At 56.1% G+C, this 25,790-nt stretch overlaps 1 protein-coding gene across 3 annotated transcripts in view; it reads left to right on the forward strand.

Moving 5' to 3' along the window:
• Nucleotides 1-25,790, forward strand: part of ANK2 (ankyrin 2) — a 300,444-nt gene that overhangs the window by 190,837 nt on the left and 83,817 nt on the right. For all 3 annotated transcript variants that reach the window (XM_079771700.1, XM_079771698.1, XM_079771699.1), the window contains 5 exons: nt 4,205-4,303; nt 6,299-6,397; nt 15,990-16,088; nt 17,289-17,474; nt 21,528-21,626. In XM_079771700.1, the coding sequence (XP_079627826.1) occupies nt 4,205-4,303; nt 6,299-6,397; nt 15,990-16,088; nt 17,289-17,474; nt 21,528-21,626 (582 nt within the window). The remainder of the gene's footprint in view (nt 1-4,204; nt 4,304-6,298; nt 6,398-15,989; nt 16,089-17,288; nt 17,475-21,527; nt 21,627-25,790) is intronic.

Genomic DNA, 25,790 nt, shown 5'->3' on the forward strand with positions numbered 1-25,790 from the left:
GGACCCGGAGGAGAGCACCCGGGGCGGCTGAGGGCGGGGCCCTGGGACCCGGAGGGGAGCACCCGGGGCGGCTGAGGGCGGGGCCCTGGGACCCGGAGGAGAGCACCCGGGGCGGCTGAGGGCGGGGCCCTGGGACCCGGAGGGAGAGCACCCGGGGCCGCTGAGCGCTGTGCCCTGGGACCCGGAGGGTGGAGGGAAGTGCACGGTGGTGAAGGGCCGCTGTGGGAGCCGAGGCCCTGGAGGGAGGTGCTGGCACTGAAGTGACTAGGTCTCGAGTCCCACGATGGAAGTGAGTGGTCGAGGCGGAGAGGGAAGGGCCATCGGCTGAGAAGCAGGGGCCTGACGGTCGAGATTCGGGAACCACCTGCTCCATATTGGAGGAAGGGCCGTGAGCCAGACCCTAGAACCTTCCAGGGATGGGACGAGGCTGTGCCACCTGGGGCTTAGGAAACACCGTCGGCAGGAAGGACTGTTCTCCGCCCATCGCCACTCCGCTTGCATCCCGGCACGCGTCTAAGATGGGAGTAAGTTCAGGAAATCCAAGTAAGCAACCGTACCCCCCCCCCCCGTCCCCCCGTCCCCCCGTACCCGCCCCTCCCCCAGGAGCTGGAGAGCAGCCGCTGTGACCTACTGGCTCCGAAAGGACGTCTGGTTCCCAAGGTGCCCTCACGTCCCGGGTGTTGCCTAAACTTCCTTAGTTTGTACGCAGCCCAGAGCACGCATGCACACACACGCACAGATGCACACATAAACGCACAGGCACGCATGCACACACCGGAGATGCACACATAAGTGCACAGACACGTGTGCACACAGACACACATGCACACTTAAACACACAGATGTGTGTGCACACATACATGCATAAACAGACGTGTGCACACAGATGACATATAAACACAGATTGCACACACAGTTATGCACACATAAACACAGAGACACGTGTGTATGCATGTGTGTATATGAAAGTTCCACCAAAAAATAAACCGAGAGCACCTGCCCCCCGTGCACCCTTTTCCCTTTGTCCTGTGCCTGTTGAGAGAGGTGCTGACGGGGTGGGCTGTTGCCTAGCCCTGATGACCGTCTTCCGCATCACCGCCAGCAGTCGGGAACACGGGTTTCCAGCCATTGGCCACCCGCCGCGCCCCGTCCCGCGGACCTGGTTAGGGTTTTGGAGTTTCACTCTCTCCCAGGCTGACTCACCACCAGGCAAGGCCGCTCTGTATCGGGGGGACTGCAGGATGGAAGCATTTGCTGGGCCTGGCATGGGGAGGGACGGTGGCCTCCGCGGTGCGGGGCGCGGGCCGCGCAGACCCACGAGTGGCGCTTTGAGGTGGTCCTGTGCCGCTTTTCCCCATGAAATGCCTGTCGCGCCACCACATGCCCGGGCTCGCAGGGAATATGTGGAAACGTGTGGAGGCTTAGCAAGTACCTCGTTACCAGTTCATCGTTTGGGAATGAAGAAAGCCTTGGCCCGTGAGCATAACTCACTAATAAAACACGTTTCCTCGTGGCCACCTCAGCGTGGTTTACTTTGTTAAACCGGAAGCCCCTGGGAACCCGCCAGAGGCCCCGAGACCAGTTCAGTGGTGTCGGCGGAGGTGACAGGTGCGTGCCTTGCGGTTCCTGGTCCGCAGAAAGCAGAGGAAACCCTCGCTCCCACCACGGCGTGTGCTCCGAGCTCGAGCAGCCACCCGGGAGGCGGGCGGGTGCAGCGGCTGGTTGGTGCCCCCAGGTCGTTTTTGGTTTGCGTTTGCTTTTCCCCTCCGTGGTGTAGCTGAGTTCTTACCAATGTCACGATGCCCATGGCACAGTGACACAGCCGACAGCGTTCCATAAGGACCTGCATCTGCCTGTGGGCGTGGCTCCCGCGTGACCTCAGCCGCTCGGTGGCCCAGAGAGGGAGCTGGAGTCCGGGGCCGAGCTTCACTCTCCCTTCTCTCTCGTTACCCTTTGGTGTGCATTTGCTCTGCATCTCCTGGTATTTTCCAGAAACGCCACTATTTCAATCGCCCCTCCGATATTTACTTCGCATAATGAAGGCAGTTCTGTAAGGTAGCTGCGCTTTTCTCAAATGCACCGGACAGAATGGCGACCCTTCGCTCGACATGTAGGGTTTACGGGTAGAGGAGCCGGAGGTTTAAAGCAACTGCAGGCAAGTGTCCACCAGGGAGCAGGGGCCTGTCGAGCGTTTAATGATCAGTATCTGGGCTCTTTGGGGACAGAACCCTGTCGTGTGCGTTGCTTCCCCGGAGAGCCCGCACCTGCATCGGACACCTTGGGGAGCTGGCAGATCCCAAAGCTGATAGGTCTGTATTGATTATGGGTTTGTATTAGGATGCAAAGGAGTTTAATGGATTTTGATGCAAACATTTAACCTTCCCGTATGTTCCACTGTGTCCCCAGTGCGTACCCCCGCTCGTCCCGATGGGCCACCCCACATCTTTTCTGGACGTGCCAGAACGGGAGCTAACACTCGAGTGGCTCCGTAAAAAACTGCATGGGCTCCCTGTTCTACCTGAGGTTTCACATGGGTGGGAACCCCTTTCACGTCCCGCATGGTTCAGGGTTCCAGTTCAGGGTTTGGGTTCTGGAGAAGGCCGCACACAAATGAAAGAGACTAGAAAAGTATTAATTTGGGAATATTGGGGGCCAGGCGGGAGCCCACCTCTAGTGGGAGGACTACGCCTTGTTTGGCCTTGCCATCCCTTTTATTCAGGTTTGGGATACATCCATGGCCCTTAGGTAATTCCAGTAACAGGCAGACTATCTTATCAGTAAGGATTTACATGATTACAAGATGGGGAAGTTGCCTGTTACCATTGTCTTAATTAGATAGGGAGTGGTTGGCTCTGACCTTTCAGAGCTTCAAGGTTGACCAGCCTTCCAGGTTCCCTGTCCACACCTCTCTGCTAGTGAGACAAGGATCGGTTTCCGGCACACACGGTCCTAGAAAAGCAGTCGGTGGGCAAAAGAGCTCAAAAAATCAGCAAGAGGAATGGTGCCTAGAGCTTATTGTGAATGAAGTCCCATTGTAAACAAAGCGGTACCGTGTCCTTTGTAAAACCGTAAGAGAAGGAAAACGCTGCCCTTTGAGGTGATGAATGTGCGCCTGGTGGTCTCCCAGCAGCACCGAGCCCTTGTTTTTAACAGCGCGGTACATCCACTCCCAAGCGCGGCCGAGTCAGGCGCGGCGCCGTGCCCGGGACGTGGACCTGCCGGCCCAGGGGGGCTTTGCTCACATAGGAGCTCGATGACTATTTGCTGGTTGTTTCCGAGGACTCGGGTTCGTACCGTTACTACATTCACCTCCAGAGGGCCAATGCCAGGGCCGGCCGGCTCCACTTACACCCGCAGAAGCGGTGCAACCATATCAGCTCCTCCGAGTTAAGTACTGTGTTTGGCAAAGAAGACAAACAAATCACTTTATTTTTGAGCCAAATATAAAGTCAGGGAAAACCATTCCGTGTAAGCCGTGCAATGACTGCGAACGGAATTTGCCACAAAGCAACTTGTACCCGTGTCTGGCTCTCTACACGCATGACAAGACGGCCAGCAGACGTCTGACTCATCGGATTCATCGGCGGCGGCCACGCGTTTTCCAGAGTGCTGTGGCGAGTCACTGACTCTTTAGGAACCTGGGTCGGTGGGAGGGAGCCAGACATTACAGTCCAATCAGAGATTATAACATACATTTAAGCTGAAAAAAGAATGCAAGACCAATTAGCGACATAGTATAGGCTCAGTGCCCTTTAAGTACAAGATGGGCTTTGCAAGGCTGTGTGAGCTTAGAAACTGTCCTTTAGCTCTTTTGTCATGTTTTGTGAAAAGGTCACTCTCCCCCAGGTGTTACAAAGAGGGTTATGTAAAGCTGTCCAGGGCTGCCGTTTTATTTCTGGTCGGCACTATGAATGATGCGGAGCTGCGCTCTCTCTCTCTCTCTCTCTCTCTCTCTCTCTCTCTCTCTCTCTCTCTCTCTTCAGAGTGAAAGGATTTGGATATCTTAGTTTTTTAAAGAAAAGTTTGTTTACATGATGTTGCTGAATCCACCTCTCTAATGACTATGCATTTACTTCTTTGCCCCTGGATCAAACCACCGGAACGTGGTCTCTGAACTTAGCAGCTTCAAGCTGATGCTCCAGAGTGACCCTGGGGCCAGGGATCAGCGGCCCCTCACCGCCCTGAGCCATCTCTTCTCTTGCAGAATGGACTCAACGCCCTCCACCTGGCGGCCAAGGAGGGCCACGTGGGGCTGGTGCAGGAGCTGCTGGGCAGAGGGTCGGCCGTGGACTCTGCCACCAAGGTAGGCGCCCTGCTTGGGGAGCGGCGGCTCGCAGGCCCCTTCCCCTGGCACACACCGCAGGGCTGCTGGGACCCCGGGATTCTAACCGGCAGAGCGGCAGCCACCCCTTCCCCGGCGGCTCAGCGGTTGGGTGATGGCGTTGGGGAGTGTCAGGCCTGACGCTGAACCCGTGGCCCCGGTTTCCACTAGCTCAGCCTTTTCCTTGGCCTCACAGACAGACGAGATTCACATAATTCTCTGGAGAAACAGAAGCACCATTTCCCCAAGGTTAATTCATTTAAAATATAAATTGATGTGGTCAACATCTCAGTGAAAATGAACAAGTAGTTTTCATGCTTTAATGACATTGTTATATTTTTAATGTATCCATTTAACTGGTGAGAGCATATGCAGAATGCTTTATGCTCTAAGGGAAAAGAGCTTGGGGGCCTTGGACTGAGATGTCACGGTAACACTAGGTCTTGGCCCGGGTGTAAGGGGAGTGGACGCGCTCACGGGCGTGTGCAGAGGCTGGGACTAGGGATGTGCCTCCTTGCTGACTGCCTTTGCCGGGACGTTGTGAGCCTGGCCACCGGGGAGTCATTTCAGAAACAACAGTTATTTTTAACAATGTCACCAGTGGTGACCCATCTTTGCCTTTAGAAGGTGGAATTTTAATTTGGCAGAAAACAGTAGCCAGTGAGAATTAAGCATGCTGCTCAGCTAGAGTGTGAGCATGATGGTTGTGGGAGAAGCAGAGAGAGGTTGGGGGTCGGGTTAGGGTAGGGGGAGGGGTAAGGGAGGGTTAGGGTAGGGGGAGGGGGAGGAGGAGGGTTAGGGTAGGGGGAGGGGTAAGGGAGGGTTAGGGTAGGGGGAGTGGTAGTAGGAGGGGGAGGGGAAGGGTTAAGGTAGAGGAGGGGTTAGGGTAGGGGTAGTGGTAGGAGTAGGGGAGGGGAAGGGTTAGGGGAGGGGGAAGGGGAGGGGAGGGGAGGGGTAAGGGGAGAGTTAGGGGAGGGGGAAAGGGAGGAGGGTTAGGGTAGGGGTAGTGGTAGGAGTAGGGGAGGGGAAGGGGGAGGGGAGGGGGAGGGGAGGGGAGGGGAGGAAGACGTGGGGTGTTAGGGTCTGAGATGGGGAGGGTGTGGGGATAGGGCTGTGGGAGGGTTAGGGTTAGGGTCAGGGTCAGGCCCTCAGGCCTCCATCGGGGAGTTAGTTTGGACTGTCAGTGCCTCAGGCGTTTGAGACGTGGGGTGTTAGGGTGTGGGGATAGGGCTGTGGGGAGGGTTAGGGTTAGGGTCAGGGTCAGGCCCTCAGGCCTCCATCGGGGAGTTAGTTTGGACTGTCAGTGCCTCAGGCGTTTGTGTCAGAAGTGCAGACGGGCCCAGCTCACAGCCTGGTGCATGGAATTCCAGTGGAAATTTAAAGACAAAAGACTCCCTGGCGATTCCAAAGGAGTCAAAATGTAGTTCCACTTTGGGGCCTAAAGTTTAGGCAATCCCTTTCTTACTTTGGACACAAAGAGAAAATTAGCATTTTTATTAACCTTTCTCGGGACCACGTCAAATACATGCTAAACACACATGTAAAGGCCGTCACTGTGGATGTCTCTACAATTACTTACTTCTCCTGCGTTGCCCATGTCAGTGTAACATATTTGTTAAAGCAGCTACTCCTTGGTTGCATATGTGCTTATTATCAGTTTCTTTCTTCCCTCCCTTTATTGATATTGTAAAATAAAGGTTCCCTTTTAACCCTCGAGTGCCATCGTAGGGTTTTAGACCCAGAGCCAGCTCTCCCGTAAAGGCCCTCCTTTAACAAGGCGGCAGCCGAGCCTCACAGAGCGCTGTGGGCCGATCAGCACGCCGCCTGACCGCTCTCCCGGCCGGGCTGAGGACAGAAGGGAGACGACCCCTCCCGAGGTCGGCCACCAGGGACAGGCAGCAACACGGGACAGCGTCACACTTTGATTTCTACCGCCGCTGGATGCGGTAACCTTTTCTGTTTTGTTTCTTCGAACAGAAGGGAAACACGGCTCTCCACATCGCCTCGCTGGCGGGACAGGCGGAGGTCGTCAAAGTGCTGGTCAAGGAAGGAGCCAACATCAACGCGCAGTCCCAGGTACCGACGCCTCCTCGCCGACGGGAAGGGACGCGGGTTAGAGACGCTCCGTGGCGTCGGCTGAACGCCGTTAGCCAGCTGTTGAGTAGAAAAATTTACTATAAATACTTCAGTTATTTGTTTTGGCCAAATATATTTTTAAAATTATCTACTGAGAGACACTTGGGCTGTTTCCAAACCTTAGCTATTGTAAGTTGCACAGCTATGAACATAGGGGTGCACATGTCCTTTCTGGTTGGTGTTTCTGGTTTCTTGGGATATATTCCTAGAAGTGGGATCACTGGTCAAATGGCAGTTCCATTTTTAGTTTTTTGAGGAAACTTCATATTGTTCTCCACAGTGGCTGCACCAGGCTGCATTCCCACCAGCAGTGCACGAGGGTTCCTTTTTCTCCACATCCTCCCAGCACTTGTCGTTTGTTGATTTGTTGATGGTAGCCATTCTGACAGGAGTGAGATGGTACCTCATTGTTCGGCCAAATAATTTATTCACCCAGCTGTGACATTCCTTTCTCTCTTCTTTGTGGAGTAGCATGAGCTCCCTGTTAACATAACCAGGGCATTATACAGAAGATAGTGTTTTTCCACCGAATGGCAGTGACGCCTGTGAAATAATGATCTTTTCATGCGAGTTCTGTGTTGCTCTGGAAGAGTATTTTCTCTCCTTTATTACAAAAGTCTCAGAGGATGGACATCCCGGCGCTGCGTCCGTGGCCATTTGGTGCTGTCACCGAAGTGTGGCCTCAGGACACCCCCAGGGAGACAGGGACGCGGGAACCCAGCCTGGTGACCCCGTAGGGATCCTCACCTTGGACAGGAAGCACGTGTTCTCAGAAGGAAATGAAGAAAATCTGAAAAGAATAATCAAAACGTATCACACGATAAGCCTTGCTCCTGTGTACATATGTTCCGGGGGAGGTGAGGACACGCTGCTTTGCCCACAGCTCTCCTCCTGGAGACGGGTGTGTTTATGTAGAACTTGAGGGACACGGCGTGATCGCCACGTCCCCCCTCCCCTCTGTTCTTAAAGAGTTTAGCCCCTGGTCACACGGCCACCCACGGGCGGTTGGCACAGCCGCCAGCCCCTCCCCATCCGTCTGGGGCCCAGCTGGCGGGTCCCTGTGAGGCCTCCGCACAGGGTGTTGGGCGCCTGTGCTGTGCGTTCATGGCCATGTGGGCGTGGCTCTGGCGCTACCCGGCGCCGGTTCTGGACCGTAAATACTCACAGGCAGAAGTTGGGATGGGCCCTGTTTCCTTCGGCGTGGATTACAGGGAGCAATCTGTTGAAATCATGACAACCAGACATTATCTGTCTTGCCTTTGTGATATCAAACTATTTTAAATAACCCCATTCCCCCCGCAGCCCCGTCTTTTAGTTCAACACACGTCAGTGTTTTCACGTTTATGGGGAACATGGCACGCTCTGAAACCCTTATTAGACGGAAAAGCATGTTAAATGGTGCCGTGTGCCAGGGCCGTGGGTCCTGCCGGCGGTGCGCGTGGGCTGGAGGCCTGGGCCGTGACCCCTGCCCCAGGAGGGCCACCAGCGTTCCCCTGGCAACGCGAGCCTCTTGCCTTGGAGCCCGGGCCTCCCACCCGAGCAGCGTGACTCCTGTGGCGGCACCCGTCACTGGGCCGCCTGGTTCCTGCTCCGGGCCGGGCGGGCCTGAGACGCCGGCCCAGGGGCCGCCGCTGAGAAGCTGCTCAGGAGGCTGCGAGGGAACACGGCGTAAGGCTCACCGGGCACAGACGCGACGGCTGCAGGCCTGGGAGTGTGTGCTCACGCCGCGTGGGCGTGGACGCCGCGGCCCGGGTTCTGGACGGCAGTCCCGGGCGTTAGTGCTGTAACATCCACTCGAAGGGCTGCTGACTTCTCGCAAAATGCCTGTTGACCGTGGCGATTCCACAGATGGCCGTTAAGAGATGAAGAGTCTTTCCTTGTCCTGTGTCCAGTGTGCCCAGTTGAAGACAATGCTGTAGGGAACCCTGACACATGGCTTCAGACTGAGTTTGTATTGGGGTAACGCTTTGGAGTGAGAGAAGTTAACAATTAAAATGTGGGACGGTTTCCTGGATGCCCGAGTCACTGGCGCAGCCTGGCGTCAGTTGCTGTATCGAAAACCCGCTTTTTTTTCTGGAATCCTTTTCCCTTTCTAATGCTTACCCGCTTTGATATTTCAGTCCTGGACATTTTATTCCAAAATCCTTTCCTATCTATATAATGAAAGCCTAAGTGACCGAACGACCAGTCGACCAGTCACTATGACGTGCACTGACCACCAGGGGGCAGACACTCAATGCAGGAGCTGCCCCCTGGTGGTCAGTGCACTCCCACAGTCCCTCCCCCCAGCTGGCCAGCCCCTATCAGCTCGATCGCCAGCCAGGCCAAGGGACCCCACCTGTGCACGAATTCATGCACCAGGCCTCTAGTTTCTAATATAAACAGGAGGAGGCTGCTTTTATTAACTTGCAGGTTGTCAGACCATGGCCATTCAGTCCATTGCAAGGTTACACGGCATTGATTTCACTCCCAGGTGTCGGGGGGCAGGGACCCTGTGGACCCAAAGGCTTCCTGGGTCTGCTCTTTGCTGCCCTCTCCTGGCCACGAGGAGTGTGAGCTGGCCATGCAGCAGGGAGTGTAGGCAGCTGGCCCTGGGCCCGCCCCACGGATCGCTCCCACATGCCCATAGCGCCAGCCTTGGCTCTCGACACAAAACTCACAATAGAACGTTTCTGACACATGCACACACACGCACACACATACACACACATGCACACACGCACACATACATACATGCACATACATACATACATGCACACACACATACACACATGCACGCGCACACAGAGTGTAAATGGGACTCATGTTCAGATTCCTAAAAAAGGTTTTGTTTTAGGCTTTTCCCCTCTGAATGGATACATGTGGAGTTGCCCTCAATCAGGGTTTGTCCAGTTCAGTTGGGAAAGCTGCTGCTGCTACTCGGCGTCTCTGAAGCGCAGATGGAAACACGCACCTGCGTTTGACCAGGGGTGAGAGAGGGCCGGCGCGCCTGCTGTCCGTGGACGGGAAGTCAGCCTGCGGGTGAGCGCAGGCCTGCAGGCGCCGCGCCCCGCTCCCGGGAAACGGGATCTTTCTCCAGGTCTGCGTCTCCGATCAGCTTGGAGAAATGAGGAGAATCCATGCATCTAAACTCTGGCATAGAATGGAATTCTTTCTCCTATCCCAGAATTCCAGTGGTAAGATCACTGGTCTGTACACACACAGGCACGTATCTGAAAAGCATGATTCCGTTTCCATTTGCGATATAGGAAGCCGCTTTTCAATCCTGAGTGCTAACCGGTGCCCCAGGCCGTCTGGGGACACACCTGGCGCAGGTGGTGGGAGGCGGGGCACTGCTCCTCCTTTTGTCCTGAAACCGGAAGGAGTTAAGGCTGAACATCCTCAAAGCTGGATCTTGGTTTATCCCCCCTTTTTAAAGTATATTTTTTATTGCTTTCAGAGAGGAAAGGAGAGGGGGATAGAAACATCAATGAGAGAGAGTATCATTGATCAGCTGCCTCCTGCAGGCCCCACCCTGGGGGTTGAACCGTGACCTCCTGGTTCATAGGTCAATGCTCAACCCCTGAGCCAGGCCGGCCGTGCCGCCCCCTTTCTTACTCCCTTCACACGGCCATTCAGGTCTCGCAGGACCGAGGGGAAGGCGCCGGGTCTGAGTCAGGCGGCCGGGAGGAGGGCAGATGCTCACAGCCTCCGGAGGCCCTTGCTGTCCGCTGTCTGAGCCGCACCCGAGGCTGGGCCGCTGCAGGGGCAGCAGCCCCGGAGGTCTGCCTCTGACCTCACGCCTCACGGCAGGGGACACCCCTGCGAAGACCTCCCACAGGGCTCCTCCGGGCAAAGGTCACCCACAAAACAAAACGTGCGAACAGGACACCAAGTCCAACCCGTGATAGGAAACTACTGGGAGCACCGCGCCTCCCCCGGGGTGCCTGGGTGTCAGGGTTCGTGCTAACCTTCGCACAGGTGCCAGGTCGGGCAGAGGCACCTGAGGGGTGATGTCTCTCTCTCCCTCTCTCTCTCTCTCTCTCTCTCTCTCTCCTCATATATAATTTACCAAATTTATTTTTCCAGCTTTATTGAGGAATAATTGACAAAAAAGTGTATGATATTTAACGTAACAAACGACCTGGTACCGGTTGCATCCTGCACGGATTCCCCGTCGGTTAACTCCCTTCCATCACTCCCGTCCTTTCCTTCTGTGAGAACATGGACGTTCTGGGCTCTCAGCTGTCCCACACCCAGCACAGCATCAGCAGTGGCACTCACTGCTGGACCTCAGACCCAGGCCTTCCTCATCTCCCCGCTGGGAGTCCACCTGTTCACCAGCCTCCCCTTGTCCCCCACCCGCACCGGAACCACCGGTCTGCTCTCCGTGCCTATGAGTTCAGATCGTCCATTTGTTAGACCCTCAGACGCCTGGTGTCATGCAGCGTTGGCCTCCTTGTCTGGCTGTCACATGGCCTTGCGTCCTCCCTGTTCTCTCCTCACATCTGCGCCCGGATGTCCCTGTCGGTACAACAGGAGTCACCGTGCCCATAGACCTTAGGGTGACTGTGGGGATTGAAGGAGGCCACGCGCTGTGCAAGGCCGGGCCGGCAACCTCAGCAGACAAGCCTCCTGTGGTGCAATGTCTGATGGCAGCGCCGAGCGATCTCATTTCACACGTGAGGGTGTTTGCGGCTGAATAGCCTGGCTCCGTCCTGCGTGACTCAGTGAGCACTGACCTGCCACAACCAGAGACGCAGGGGGTTCTGTCAAGTGCGGGGACAACGCCCCCGAGCACAGACGCGGCGCGATGCCCTTGCCATTAGACCTGTTAATACCTCATCATTTGAAAGTACAGGAATCCGACTCGCGGCCACAGCCACAGCCGTCCGTGGTACTGGTGGGCGTGACTCACACACGATGGCAGCGCCCGGTGTCTTAGGAAGACTGGTTCAGGCTGAGGGATGGGGTGCGCCGGGGTAACTTGAAACATGGAAAATCGGTCACCGGGACTGACGGTGGGGGTTACGGTAAACGCAGGGGAACACAGTTTCCCGTGGTGTTTCTGACGGCCACCACACCCAGCCGTGACAGAATACCGTCCAGTTTGCTGCTGGAGCACAGGGACTCGCGTGGCGGGCAGGGCCCAAGGCTCAGAATCAGTTCCACGTGGGTCCAGCCACAGCGCCACATTCCGTGGTGTGAGGCTTACGTGGCCTCCTCATCCTCGAGGCGTATAGAGACCCACGCTATCCCACCGGGCTCTGCGGGTCACACAGCACTGGAGAGGGTGTTCCTTCTCTCCTGTGACTGCATCCCTCAGCCCACGTGAGGAGAAGCTGGAAGAATTCTCGTGTCCAAGAGAATGCGGGGACCTCGCCCTCCAGCTGCCACGCCAGCCGCTGCCGCGCATCAGAGCCCTGCCCATCCCGGGTGGCTTCAGAGGACGCAGAGGCTCAGGGTTGACGCCCAGGTCAGAGCCGGTGTCTGAGGATCGCGCCGGTCTGCTCAGCGGCCGGATGACGAGTGTGAATGAAACAAGAGGACCTGGCACACACTCATGAAGTCCCAGCTCCTGGAGAGTTAGAACGTGAATCACTTGGACGCCGTCAGTAACCTGGTCCTGCTGACAGGGAAGGAGCCCAGGGGAGCCCAGAGAATATGGGCCACTTACACGGCTTTGCCAGGAAACGCAGCTAACCCTCTCCAAGGCAGTTCTGCCGATCCTGGGGAGAGGCCTGGACCACACACACAGCCCAGTGACGTCAGGTGACGTGGGAAGATGCTCACCTGTCAGTCACACCCGGGAGCGAGTCAGTGGCCAGAAGAGGCGTGGCCACTGTGAGGCCTGGAAATCTGAGATGCTTCACTCCTGAATGAAGGGGGCTCCCCCTGCTCTTGGGCTTCGGCCCTCTTGCTCCCTTGGGACTCCTGTTGGGGGACGTGCTCCCTGCACCCTGTGGGCGCCACACCAGGGAACGGACGCCCTGCACACTGGCCCTGCTCTCAGCTCGGCCAGAGCCCGTGCACATCCCCCAGGACAGGGTTGAGGGACGTGGGACTGTGGAAACAGATAATTCCACGCAAACAAAAAGCATTCATTCTCCCGTGCGCATCTTAGAAAATTCCTTTTCTGAAGATATTACAAGAAACCCACTCCCACTAGTGACAGAGAAATGCCACCCACCTAATCCTTGGGTAACAATCTTAATGTCATTTAATGGTGTAGCTATGATCCTTTAGAGGGACCCTCTGGAGAGAACAGGGTGGTGAAAATAAGCCAGAGTGTCATAACCTGGTAAAGAATCGTCCAATCCCATCCTCGGGGAGTCGCGGCATCTTCCTCAGTAAAAGGCCTCCTCACCGCCAGGCGCGTGTGTCATTGCATCTGTGCACCAAGCCCCGCACGGCCGCGCAGGCTTGGTCTCTGGGACTATAATTAGTGCCGCTGGACCTGCGCATCCTTTGCAGCTGTGCACTTAGGAGCTGTTTAGGGCGGCAACTTGAATCATCCTGACCTTAGGCTGGAGGTCATTGTGGGAGCTTCCCGAGCTTGTCTCTCAGAAGGCGAGTGCAGAGGAGGAGGGTCGTGGTCCCTGGGTGGGTCGTGGGTCCCATGAGGCAGCAATGCCCACGAGTGCACTGGACCCACCAGCCCACAGTGCCCACCAGCCCGCAGTGCCCACCAGCCCGCAGTGCCCACCAGCCCGCAGTGCCCACCAGCCCGCTGTGCCCACCAGCCCACATTGCCCACCAGCCCGCTGTGCCCACCAGCCCCGCAGTGCCCACCAGCCCCGCAGTGCCCACCAGCCCACATTGCCCACCAGCCCACTGTGCCCACCAGCCCACAGTGCCCACCAGCCCGCTGTGCCCACCAGCCCACAGTGCCCACCAGCCCGCCGTGCCCACCAGCCCACCGTGCCCACCAGCCCACTGTGCCCACCAGCCCACAGTGCCCACCAGCCCGCCGTGCCCACCAGCCCGCCGTGCCCACCAGCCCGCCGTGCCCACCAGCCCGCAGTGCCCACCAGCCCGCTGTGCCCACCAGCCTGCAGTGCCCACCAGCCCGTGGTGCCCACCAGCCCACCGTGCCCACCAGCCCGCTGTGCCCACCAGCCCGCTGTGCCCACCAGCCCATGGTGCCCATCAGCCCACCGTGCCCATCAGCCCACCGTGCCCACCAGCCCGCTGTGCCCACCAGCCCGCAGTGCCCACCAGCCCGCAGTGCCCACCAGCCCCAGTGCCCACCAGCCTGCTGTGCCCATCAGCCCACCGTGCCCATCAGCCCGCTGTGCCCACCAGCCCACAGTGCCCACCAGCCCACTGTGCCCACCAGCCCACTGTGCCCAAGAGCCTGCAGTGCCCACCAGCCCACTCAGCCCACCAGCCTGCTGAGCAGTTCTGCTCGGGGAACACCTGAACCTGACACTGACCTGCCTGAAAGAACCAGCCTCTCAGGAGGGACTTCTCCTTCTGCGAGGTGCAGACCCGGCGCTGCCACCACCCCTTTCCTGTTGGACCTGGTGCCACTGGTCCTGTGGGGCCAGTAGCGGGTGGAAACGGTGTTGCCGGGATTTGTGCTGTGTTTTAAACTCCTACACTGAGGTTGCTTCATCTAAGGAAACACACACGAGGACCCACTTCACCACCCCTTCTGACCAATCGCAAATGCAACCAAGATGGGTAATGAGAAGTGAGCCCCACTGGTCTGTGCAGTTGCCGACGGCACGTCTTAGCTGGGTGCTCACATGTTGTCCATGAATTGCAGCTTTCTATGCTCTCTGTTTTGGCAAAAGGTCTTTGAATTATTTTAAAAGCATGTTTAGCCCTGAAAAAAAATGTTTTCAAGATGCTTTCTAGTGCCTGGCTGGTGTTGCTCAGTGGCTGAGCGTTGACCTATGAACCAGGAGGTCACGGTTTGATTCCTGGTCAGGGCACATGCCCAGATTGGGGCCTCAATTATTTCTCATCATTGATGTTTCTCCCTCTCCCTCTCTCTCTCTCAAATCAATTTAAATACACACACACACACACACACACACACTCACACACACACACACTAGCGGCCCGGTGCACGAATTCGTGCACCAATGGGGTCCCTTGGCCTGGCTTGCGGAATTGGGCAAAACCAGCTCTCTGACATCCCTCAAGGAGTCCAAGATTGCAAGAGGGCACAGGCCAGGCCAAGGGACCCCACTGGTGCACAATCGGGACTGGGGAGCGACATGGGAGGTTGGCCAGCCGTGGAGGGACCGTGGGAGGGCTCCAGGGTGTTTCCGGCCCATCTTGCTCAGTTCCGATCGTCCAGACCCCAGCAGCAAGCTAACCTACTGGTCGGAGAGTCTGCCCCTGGTGGTCAGTGCACGTCATAGCGAGCGGATGAGCGGCCTTAGCATATCATTAGCATATTACGCTTTGATTGGTTGAATGGCCGACCAGTCGACTAGACACTTAGCATATTAGGCTTTTATTATATAGGATATATATATATATAATCGATTGGTTGCCTCCTGCACACGCCCCAACTAGAGCCCAGGCCAGGGAGGAGCCTGCAACCGAGGTACGTGCCCTTGACCGGAATTGAACCCAGGACTCTTCAGTTCCCAGGCCGATGCTCTATCCATTGAGCCAAACTGGCTAGGGCAGTGATGGGCAACCTTTTAAGCTTGGTGTGTCAAACTTCGCCAAAAAACTGAGCATAACTCGGGTAGTGTGTCACTTTGAGGAGAAAACTAACTCCAAGACTCTAGTCGCAAATGTTTCATCCTCAGGAGCAGCAAATGTTTCATCCTCGGCATGCGGCCACGTGTCATTAGAAATGGCTACGCGTGTCAGTGCTGACACACGTGTCATAGGTTCGCCATCACTGGGCTAGGGCAATAAAAACATAGCTTTTAAAAGAGATGCTCATTGGCTCTGACCCATGTTCGGTAATAACTAAACTGTGTACATTGAAGATCATGGTGGTCTGTTTAAATAGCTACGTGCTGATAAATACAGAAGATAGTATATAAATACTATTTCATATACAGGGAGTCCCAGAAACATGTCTACACACTTTAACAGCTGATGGCTCCATTGATGTTTCTTTCCAGCCAGACTAAGCTTTAAACAAAGGACATCCACCCTAAAGTGAAAACCCCATTCAAGTGCAAACACTGCCTTTGTAATGTGCCAAGTGTGTCTGTGTTCTGGGGACACCCCGTGTTTGCCACGTGGTGAGAATTCTGTGTATTATGAACATACAGATAGTAAGATGCTCAACGTCTCTGGTTTAACGAGTGTGAGGAGATTTGACGGTGCCTCCCTGGGACCAAAATGAAGACGGGATCGAGGGCACATTTCCCCGTGTCCTTGCCCCCGTCCTTCAGGGCCCGGGTGTGGGCAGTGCTGGCCCTGCGCCCGGCAGCTCCGTGGCAGGGACACGTCTGCTCACCCGCGAGAGGGGCAGCCCCTTCAGAGCTTCACTGCCGGCCCCTCCTCCCTCGTCTGCGTTCCTGCCCGTTCACCTGTCAGGAATGACGGGCCGCGTGTTGTCCTGTGTCCCCAGAACGGCTTCACGCCCCTGTACATGGCTGCCCAGGAGAACCACATCGAGGTCGTGAAGTACCTGCTGGAGAATGGCGCCAACCAGAGCACCGCCACCGAGGTGAGCCCCCCACAGGGCCTTTCCGTCCGTGCTGTGCGGCAGGGAGGCCGCCGGGACCACAGCCGTGGCCGCGAGGGAGGACCCCGCACGCGGCTCAGCGAGCAGGTGCCCTGATTTGGGGCCCATGACACTGTGTTCTTCGCCCCTCCACCGGCCGCTCTTCCCTCCTCCCCGTCTCCCCGGTGCCATGCGGCTCCACGGAGGCTGCCGTGTCTCCTCTCACAGGGCGACACGCTTCCCTCCTCCATCTGTTAAGAAATAGGTTCATTCACATTCCATTCTTACTGTGGTAGTGCATATGGAATGTGATAGATTTGATGAAAACCATTTCCACAAACACCAACAACAGCGATTTTTAACCAGCGTGCCGTGAGAATTTTTAAAATACGTCATACCCAACCTCGTTTCCCTTAGATTGTCAAATTTAAAAAATGACAACAGCCAGCACAACGATGTCCATCAGTGTAAATGAGTCAAAAGTATACCTTTTTGTTGGTCAGATCTGCCCAAAAAAAGACAACTTTTGGTGTGCCACCGAATATCAGTGCCATTAGGTGCCAAAGTTTGGAAACCGCTGGGCTACAGTCAGGATGGAAAACGGTGTTTCATGCAAATAGAAACCAAGAGAAAGCTGGGGTGGCTCCACCGTGTCAGACTTAACACACAGGCTGACAAAGGCAGGGCCGGGTTTACATCCTGACGGCAGGCGTAACCCCCAGACGGGGGCATTTGTGATATTCAGGCTCCCAACACAGGAGGCCCTGAATGTGTAAGGCAGATATTTTTAAAATAGACCTTTATTGATCTCAGAGAGGAAGGGAGAGGGAGAGAGAGAAACGTCAATGATGAGAGAGGATCATTGATGGGCTGCCTCCTGCACGCCCCACCCTGGGGATGGAGCCCGCGACCCGGGCCTGTGCCCTGACCGGGAATTGAACCCTGACCTCCTGGTTCCTAGGTCGATGCTCCACCCCTGAGCCCCGCCGGCCGGGCAATAAAGCAAACATTAGCGGCCCCAAAGGGAGACACTGGCAGCAGCACCGCGCTGGTGCGGGGCTCACCCCTTACAGCAGCGAGGCAGGGGCCTGCTCACCTCCTCCAGCCTCTGAGGAATGGTCCGCCCGTTGCTCTGCCGTCCGTCTAGCCTTGCTTTACCCCCACGCCTCCCGAGGCTCAGGCCCGCTCTGTCCGCGTCCACAGGACGGCTTCACGCCGCTGGCGGTGGCGCTGCAGCAGGGCCACAACCAGGCGGTGGCTGTGCTCCTGGAGAACGACACCAAGGGCAAGGTGCGGCTGCCCGCCCTGCACATCGCCGCCCGCAAGGACGACACCAAGTCCGCGGCGCTGCTGCTGCAGAACGACCACAACGCGGACGTGCAGTCCAAGGTAAGGCCCAGGGCCCCGCCGGCTCCGGCTGCGGGCTCGGATGGAGAGCGTAGGCCCGGGTAACACAGCCACTCTGCTCGTCTAAAGGGATCACTGACTTTGGGGGGGTTGGCAAGGAGGGGACTGTCTGTCAGGTACCGTAACAGAAAAATTAAAGATAATGTTTTCTGGCCCTGGCCGGTTTGGCTCAGTGGATAGAGCATCGGCCCTCGGACTGAAGGGTCCCAGGTTTGATTCCGGTCAAGGGCACACACCTCAGTTCCCCGACCCTGGTCCGGGTGCATGCTGGAGGCAACCAATTAATGTGTGTCTCTCACATCGATGTTTCTCTCTGTCTCTCCCTCTTCCTTCCTCTCTCTCTCAAAATCAATAGAAAAATACCCTCAGGTGAGGATTAACAAAAAAAGTAAATAAAAAATGTTTTTTAAAAGATGAGGTTCAGCTTTGTAGAAAGTTGCTTAATTTTTCCATTTCTAGTAAAAGAGAATAGAAACAGAAAGATGAGCACGTGTCGCGTGCTGGGCCAGCGGGCCGGCGCCGGGCACGGACTGTCTCCTAATTTGCAGTGTGCTAACATCTCCACTCTTCCCCCCACACCCACCGCTTCAGATGATGGTGAATAGGACGACTGAGGTACAGTACCAGCTTATGCCAACATACGCCTTGTTTTATTTCTTTTTTTAGTTTTGCCCAGTTAGAATAAATGCTCACTAACTTATACTAATGATTGGTACTTCCCTTATTAGGAAATTAATTTGGAAACGTTTTCCATAATTGAGGGACTGGATAATTCAAGTCGTTGAATGCCACAAATATTTGAAGAGGTATTTACCCAGTGAAAGTATGAAATGGCTTGTGAGCTTGCAGCGAAACTCCTCCTTAAAGCAGGTCCCGCCGCGTGGGCGTGGCCGTGTTGCCGGTGAGCTGCGCCCTCTTAACGAGGGTCCCAGGCCGAGCTGAGACAGTGTCCTGGGCGGAGGCTCCCCTGCCCCGCCGCGTCCTGTCGTCTCATCACAGGTGCCCTCCTGATGGGCTTTACCACGTTGTCCCTAGTCAGTGATGACGGTGATCGCATCCTGAGGGCACGCACCTCATAATGCTGCCTCACAGCACCTGTCACGAGGCATCTATTTCCACAGAGCACAGGAAGTCACAGCGATACGCACAGCATCAGGTTAGAAGCCTCAGTGTAGTGCATGCGTGTGCGTATGCGAGTGCGTGTGTGTGTGCGCACGTGTGTGTGCGTGTGTTTAGTGGCCTCTCCATGCCTGTGGCCACCCACTGCCCGGAGGCCCTAGCAAGCATTGTTGAAAGTACATTAGACGCAGGAACCTGCCCCCGAGTCCAGGGACTGGTCAGTAGATTTTCACGCTGACGGGCCTCTCGCGAGCGCTGCCCGGAGACCAGCCCCCGCACAGTGTTACTGAGAGTAGTGTGTCTAAGCCTAATACCTGCTTACCAACCAAATGACCCAGGGAGACGCAAATACACTTGGGTTATCATATCTTTTCTCCTGCTCCATCTCTGTGCATGGAACTTAGGGCAGAGATTAAAAAAACACAAAAACCAAAAAGCACAGGCCCATCTGCTTGGTGAAGGGCTAAGATGGAGCCACCCGATCGCTGTCTCAGTGACTGGTTAGCGCCTCTAACTGTTTAGGTGACTTTTTGGTGGTTGAGATGCATGTTTGAAGCCGTCCTGGCTCCAAGCGTGTGCTGGAAGGCACCGTCTGGGAAGGTTCACACTGAGGCAGAAAGGGGCTGTGAGGACACGGAGTCTCAGAGGGGTTTCCCTGGGCGACTGCGGGCGCCGAGCCCCCTCCACGTGGCTCAGGGACTCCTCCCCGCCGCAGGTAGGCGCCACAGTGCCAGGAGGACACCTCGGACAATAGGCCTGTTTAATTTTGCAAATGAGAAAAATAATGTTCTATTTGAAGAATTTGGAAAAGATCCAGCAGCAATCACTATGTTTTGCTGTGATTACGCTGTAACTGGAATACTAGGCACACACTCAGGATATTGTCTGGGTGACAGGATATATGAAGGTAAAATGGAAAACATACGTCCGTTATTTCTTCAATTATAGGCACTTGGCGTTTTATGAAGTCACAGCCAGGCTGCAGACTGAGTCTTCCTGTTTGACATGAATGTTTGGCCTCAAGTGGCCACAAAACAGCCACGCCCGACGCCCTGTGGGTTTGGATGCAGAGCTGCTGCTGCTCTTCGTGTCTTGCTTCTCTGCAGTCAGCAATTGTGTGCAGTTAGTGTGGCCGAAGGCACAGGGATTCCTGTCCCTGAGCTGTCTAGGGCCTTATCTGGGCCGTTTAAAAGGCCAAGTTGCAAAGTCTGACGTTAAATGAACAGAAAAGGAATGGTCGTGATTCAGGTGACATTTCTTAAAAGCAGTGCTATCCACATCCAAGTTCATCCTATCTCATAAGGAGGGAATATGCTAATTGCCCTCACACCGTAGCAGAGATGGCAGCGCCCACAGCCAATAAGGAGGGAATATGCTAATTGACTGCCCCGCCCTCAAAGATGGCGACACCCACAGCCAATAAGGAGGGAATATGCTAATTGACTGTCCCGCCCTCAAAGATGGCGGCACCCACAGCCAATAAGGAGGGAATATGCTAATTGACCCTCATAGTGTAGCAGAGATGGTGGAGCCCACAGCCAATAAGGAGGGAATATGCTAATTGACTGCCACGCCCTAAAAGATGGCGGCGCCCAGTCCCCTCAGCCCCGCCGGGGCGGCAGGCATGCAGCACGGCCGGGCCCACCCCCAGGCAGGTCCGGCCTCTCTGCATGCCTGCCTCTGGAGTCCCCCAGTCCCCTCAGCCCCCAGCCGCCCAGGGCCGGCCGAGGCTCAGGTAACCAGGGCCGGCCGAGGCTTGTGCTGCCGGCAGTGGCAGCAGCAGAGGTGTGATGGGGGAGTTGCCTTCCCCTGATCGCCAGGTCGCCTTCTGCCCCTGAGGGCTCCCGGATGTGAGAGGGGGCAGGCCGGGCTGAGGGGCCCCCTCCAGTGCATGAATTCTCATGCCCCGGGCCTCTACTTTCAAATAAAAGAGAACAATACTAGATAGCCTCCCACCTCAGGACTGAGACCCAGGTTAGGAACAGTCTTGATTGCTTCTGTAATCTTTCATTAAGTAATAGAATTATTAAAGTTACAGAGCCAGGATAATACCGCTTTGCATACTTTAATCATAGAAATTGCTATGCTTCTTCTGTGAAAATGGCAAACCTTTCTAACTAATTTTTCATCAGAAATGAAAATATACTTTTCTTCCATTTAAGAGCTTAAGACATTTTAAAAAAACATTCTGACGGTAACAGTTCTCTAATGCCCGTCTAGCTGATTTAACCTGCTTATTGTATTTTAGATCCATCTTAGTTTATGGATAAAATTTGGTTTAAATAACGTTCAAAATTAGGTTCAGCTAAATTTCTTAATTTTATATTCACGTTGACAGCAAGTATGTTGGTTAACTTTTGTGTGCTTTTTGGACTTTTTTCCTTACAACCACGCGGTCTGACTGCCGGCTGTTAGGGTGAGCTCCCAGGACGGGTAGCCCTGAGGGTGACGGCACGTCCTCGCAGCATCAGCATGCCAACCCCTGATGTTCATCCGTTTTTTAAGAGACATTCATTTTGAGTTTTTCTCTGGAGAAAACATTTTAAACTCATATTGTTATTCTCATGGCTAACACCTTATGTTGTTTAGGCATATCATTTTTCTCTAAAGCTTAACGAACCCAAGAAACCTGGTTTTGTATAAATGGCAAATCTCATAGGTGAATTGTGCAGGTAGTTAGAAATAACACCAAGAATGTGGGGGCTCACTGACCTCTTCAAGCCTTAGTTATTCCCCTCCGAGCACTGACCAGGAGCCTTGGGGAAGCGCCCGTGGCCTGGGCTGAGCTGCGGACACCAGCTAGACAGTTACCCCTCAGTGTTTTGTTCTGTTTTTTACCACATGGTTTTCCTCATCTCCTGTGACGGCACGTGGGGAGGGATGGTCTGACTGACTGTGGTTCTCTCTGCTCCCCAGAGTGGCTTCACGCCCCTGCACATCGCCGCCCACTACGGCAACGTCAACGTGGCCACCCTCCTGCTCAACCGGGGTGCCGCTGTGGACTTCACCGCCCGGGTACGGACAGAGCGGGTCCCCATGCTGGCCCGGGATCCCAGGGAGCCCCATCCCTTCTCTCACCCACATCTGTGCCCGCGGTGGCCCAGGGCCCCAGGGAGGCCCCATCCCTTCTCTCACCCACATCTGTGCCCGTGGTGGCCCGGGATCCCAGGGAGGCCCATCCCTTCTCTCACCCACATCTGTGCCCGCAGTGGCCCGGGATCCCAGGGAGGCCCATCCCTTCTCTCACCCACATCTGTGCCCGCAGTGGCCCGGGATCCCAGGGAGGCCCATCCCTTCTCTCACCCACATCTGTGCCCGCGGTGGCCCGGGATCCCAGGGAGGCCCATCCCTTCTCTCACCCACATCTGTGCCCGCGGTGGCCCGGGATCCCAGGGAGGCCCATCCCTTCTCTCACCCACATCTGTGCCCGCGGTGGCCCATGGCCCCAGGGAGGCCCATCCCTTCTCTCACCCACATCTGTGCCCGCGGTGGCCCAGGGCCCCAGGGAGCCACCCACATCTGTCCAGAGATAAGAGATTTTCATTCCTTCCTTCAAATCTCAGAAAGTCATCCCAACCCAACGTGTGAAACGTAAGGACGCGCACACCCACACCCACAGGCCGGTGCAGGTCAGGGGGCTGTGCGTGCTGCGTCAGTGTGAGCGGTGGGACGGAAAGCTCACGCTGTGGGTTGAGGGGCAGCTTTCAGTCAGTGGCTAACTAAACTGTACGGCGTTAGGTATGAGACACGTAGGTGCATTTATGCAACGTCTTCACGGGGATCGCAGGGCAGTTGGACGGAATTGTTTCTAATGAATGGAGACTGCTCAGGTGGAGCCTCCCTGGGACGCATGGAACGACCATGTTGAGCTGTAGGTTCCGTGGAATCCTTATTGGAGGGATCCCCTCCCGTGACCACCACACTCAGTTAACAAGGAAGGGCGGCGGCTCACGCACCACGCGGAGGGGAGCTCCACGCCGCGCTCGCACGTGGAGCGAGAAGCGTGAGCCGAGGTGGACGGGAGCTGGTAAGACGAGGGACGGAGGGCTCAGCTTTGCCATGCTGGGTGTGAGCGAGCTGCAGGGACCAGGAGGGGCGTTTCCATCTGGAACAGTGTCCTCCCTGGGAATGCAAGCTCGGAGAAGTGGGGTCGCTCTTATACGGCCGGACACAGTGCGCAGGCAGGGGCCACGGTGCCAGGTCCGGCTGAGCCTCGCCGAGCAGACTCCTGGGAAAACCGTCACTATAACCGTCATCCCGTCTGCGCTCCAGTGACAGCAGCTAAGGAAGAGGAAGCAGAACGTTTTCCATGGGTTCCAGGACGACACGGCCACACGGCAGCCGCATGGGACGCTCTGAGAATTCAGGCAGCCTGGGACGCAGTAGGAAGTAAAGCGGACCCGGTGTGGCCAGGGGGTTGGCCAGGGCCTGGGAGTCGCAGTCGGCCTGTGGGCCTCCGCAGAGCCAGGAGCCTGTCATCACAGACACATGTTCCCCACAGCCAGACGACGGGTGTGCGCGGGGACCCCGTGGCGGACACAGATCAGAGCGGCTAGGGTTGGAGCGGGGGCGGGGGGAGGCCTGTTCCCTCTGTGCACAGCCAGGAGTAGGTGGGGTGCTGCCCATGAGCCGCCCACGTCGCACATGAGAGGCTGGGGAGGCCCTGGGAACCGGGTGGCACGTGTCAGGTGAGCAGCCCTCCTGGTGGGTGTGTCACATAAACAGCAGGTGTGTAGGGACAAACGTGCCTGAGTGAGAAGCAGAGCGATGGTGGCCTGAAACTAGAGACCTTACTAGGGAGGATGGTGAGAAGACGATTCGGGAGGTCAAAGGAAGGAAGACTCGAGATGGAGGACAGAAGAAACCCTGCTCATTGTTAGAGGCAGGCGAGGGACGCGTTAAAGGTGACAAGACCAGGCTCAGAGTCCCCAGAGCAGTTCAGTGACGACCACGTGGAGATAAGAGAACTATTTCTTCTTAAAAAGTCTTTGTTGTTGGAAGTGTTACACATGTCCCCCTTCCTCCCCCATTGACCCCTTCTAGCCCGCCCCGTCCCCCACCCCAGGCCTTCACCCCACTATTGTCTGTGTCCCTGGGTCTGTGGTCCATGTGAGGAGATGGAGGAGCACAAACACGGAAACCTGGAGGCCCCACCAGGAGGCTCAGGGAGCAGAGGGAAGTTCAGACCTAGACGGGGGGTGTGACTGCCGGAGACGGAGGAGGAGACCCGACCAGGAGGAGAAGGCAGGTGGGCCGGTCAGCGGACGTCTGTGCGGAAGACGGGCGTAACGAAGGCGTGTGGAGAAGAAGCCTCCGAGGAAGAGCCTGGCGCTCTCGAACGCCAAGTGAGAGCTGCCCTGAGCGTGCTGGGGAGAGCGAACCGCCAGGGCGGGTGGAGTACAGATAGAAGGACTTAGGCCACAGAGATTAAACCTGGCAAAATCCTAACAAGAATATGTCAACAAATATGGGAAAAACCCAGGAGCCTACAGGTTGGTTAGGTTCAGTGTACATCCCAGCCTTCGGGGAAGGAAACCCAAGGGTGCAAACTGCAGGACCGTCGCCCCAATTTCCCACGTGGGCGGGGGGCGGCTCACGGTGCCACAGCCACGGCCTCTGCCTCACACGGAGCGGGAGGAGCTGGTGGTGCCAGGGGATTCGGAAAAGCAAGAGGCCCTCAGCCCTGACGGCCAGCGTTCCCCGGATGCTGGGTGCTGCAAGGAGCTTGGTCCATGGAAAGCGGCAGCTGCTCTGAAGAACGGGCGCCCAGCACTGACTGTCCTAGCGCGTCAGCTGCCCCGGGAACGGGCCATGGTCAGCACATGCCACGGACGCAGGACGGTTTCCTATCGGCGAAGGCGTCAGACTCTGTCAATCTGCACACACAGCGTGCGTGCCACACGAAAAACGGAGAGGCTCGAGGGAGGAGTGAATTTTGGCAGAAGAGATAGTGACTGAAGCTCTGCAGGTGACACCATCTGATGGCCAAAGGAGCAACGATTCGAAACGACTTCTGAAAGTGAAGGACGAACGTGGCCAAGCAGGACTGCGTCTGACCAACAAGAAGACAGGAGTCACGACTGCAGGAGAAACGCACAACCTCAGTGTAGATGATGAAGACACGAGGCTCTCGCGGACCTTGGCCCAGTCCTCAGGTCACGTGCAGGCAGCAGCCAGCAAGTCAGGAGGCGGCTGAGGCTGGAAAGGCAGCCGCGGGAGAATCAGGAAAGGTCACCAGGAGCCCAGACGGGCCACAGAGACCAAGGCCGAGACCTCCCACACCCTCGTCCTCCCAGTTCCCATGTGCTGATGGGGAAAGCTGGTTCATTTTTTTATATGTATTTTTAATTGATTTCAGAGAGAGGGAGGGAGAGATAGAAACATCAATGATGAGAGAGAATTATGATCAGCTGCCTCCTGCATGCCCCTCACTGGCATGTGCCCTGAGGGGGAATCGAACCATGACCTCCTGGTTCATAAGTCAACGCTCAACCACTGAGCCACGCTGGCTGAACAAAACTGATTCATTTTAACCTGGTGCTGGGGAGGGCTCTGCGGAGGCCCTGGAGCACGAGGAAGGCGAATCAGCCTGAGCACGGCTGGGGCCGGTGACACACGGACGCTGTCCTACTTCAGACACCCCGTGAGGAGGCAGGTCTTTGGGAGAGACAACGATGCTGGGAACAGAGGCAGCAGGAGAAGAGGAGCCCAAACAGGAGGTGGAGGGACTCACGGAGGAGCCACAGGCTGAGCCTCCGGGCTGTGAGGAGGGACACTGGACGGCACCATTCACGGTCCCCGGGAGTCGGAGCTGACTTAACGGCATGTAACACACACATATGTAATATGAACAACTAAATGCAGTATTAGAACATCTGCAGAATTATGACATACAGAAAGTCAAGTACAGATACTTGCCACAGTGATGGTATGTGTTCGCCAGTGAAATAAACACAATTCACGTGTGGTGTTCCTGTCCTTGGACGTCTCCTGCACGGAACCCGCGTTGCTTTCAGAGGGAATCGTCCTGACGGTGTTGAGAACCGCCTTCGGCTGCTGTGTTCTAATGTGGGCACAGGAAACCCTGAGACCCAGACTCTGGGGCGTGGGGCTGGGGAGAGGAGGACTTGGACTCGGGCTCGGTCCCAGCTAGAACCGGAAGTTGTGTTTCTGTTTCAT

This window comes from Cnephaeus nilssonii, assembly GCF_951640355.1.
Source record: "Cnephaeus nilssonii genome assembly, chromosome: 5".
NCBI lineage: Eukaryota > Metazoa > Chordata > Mammalia > Chiroptera > Vespertilionidae > Cnephaeus > Cnephaeus nilssonii.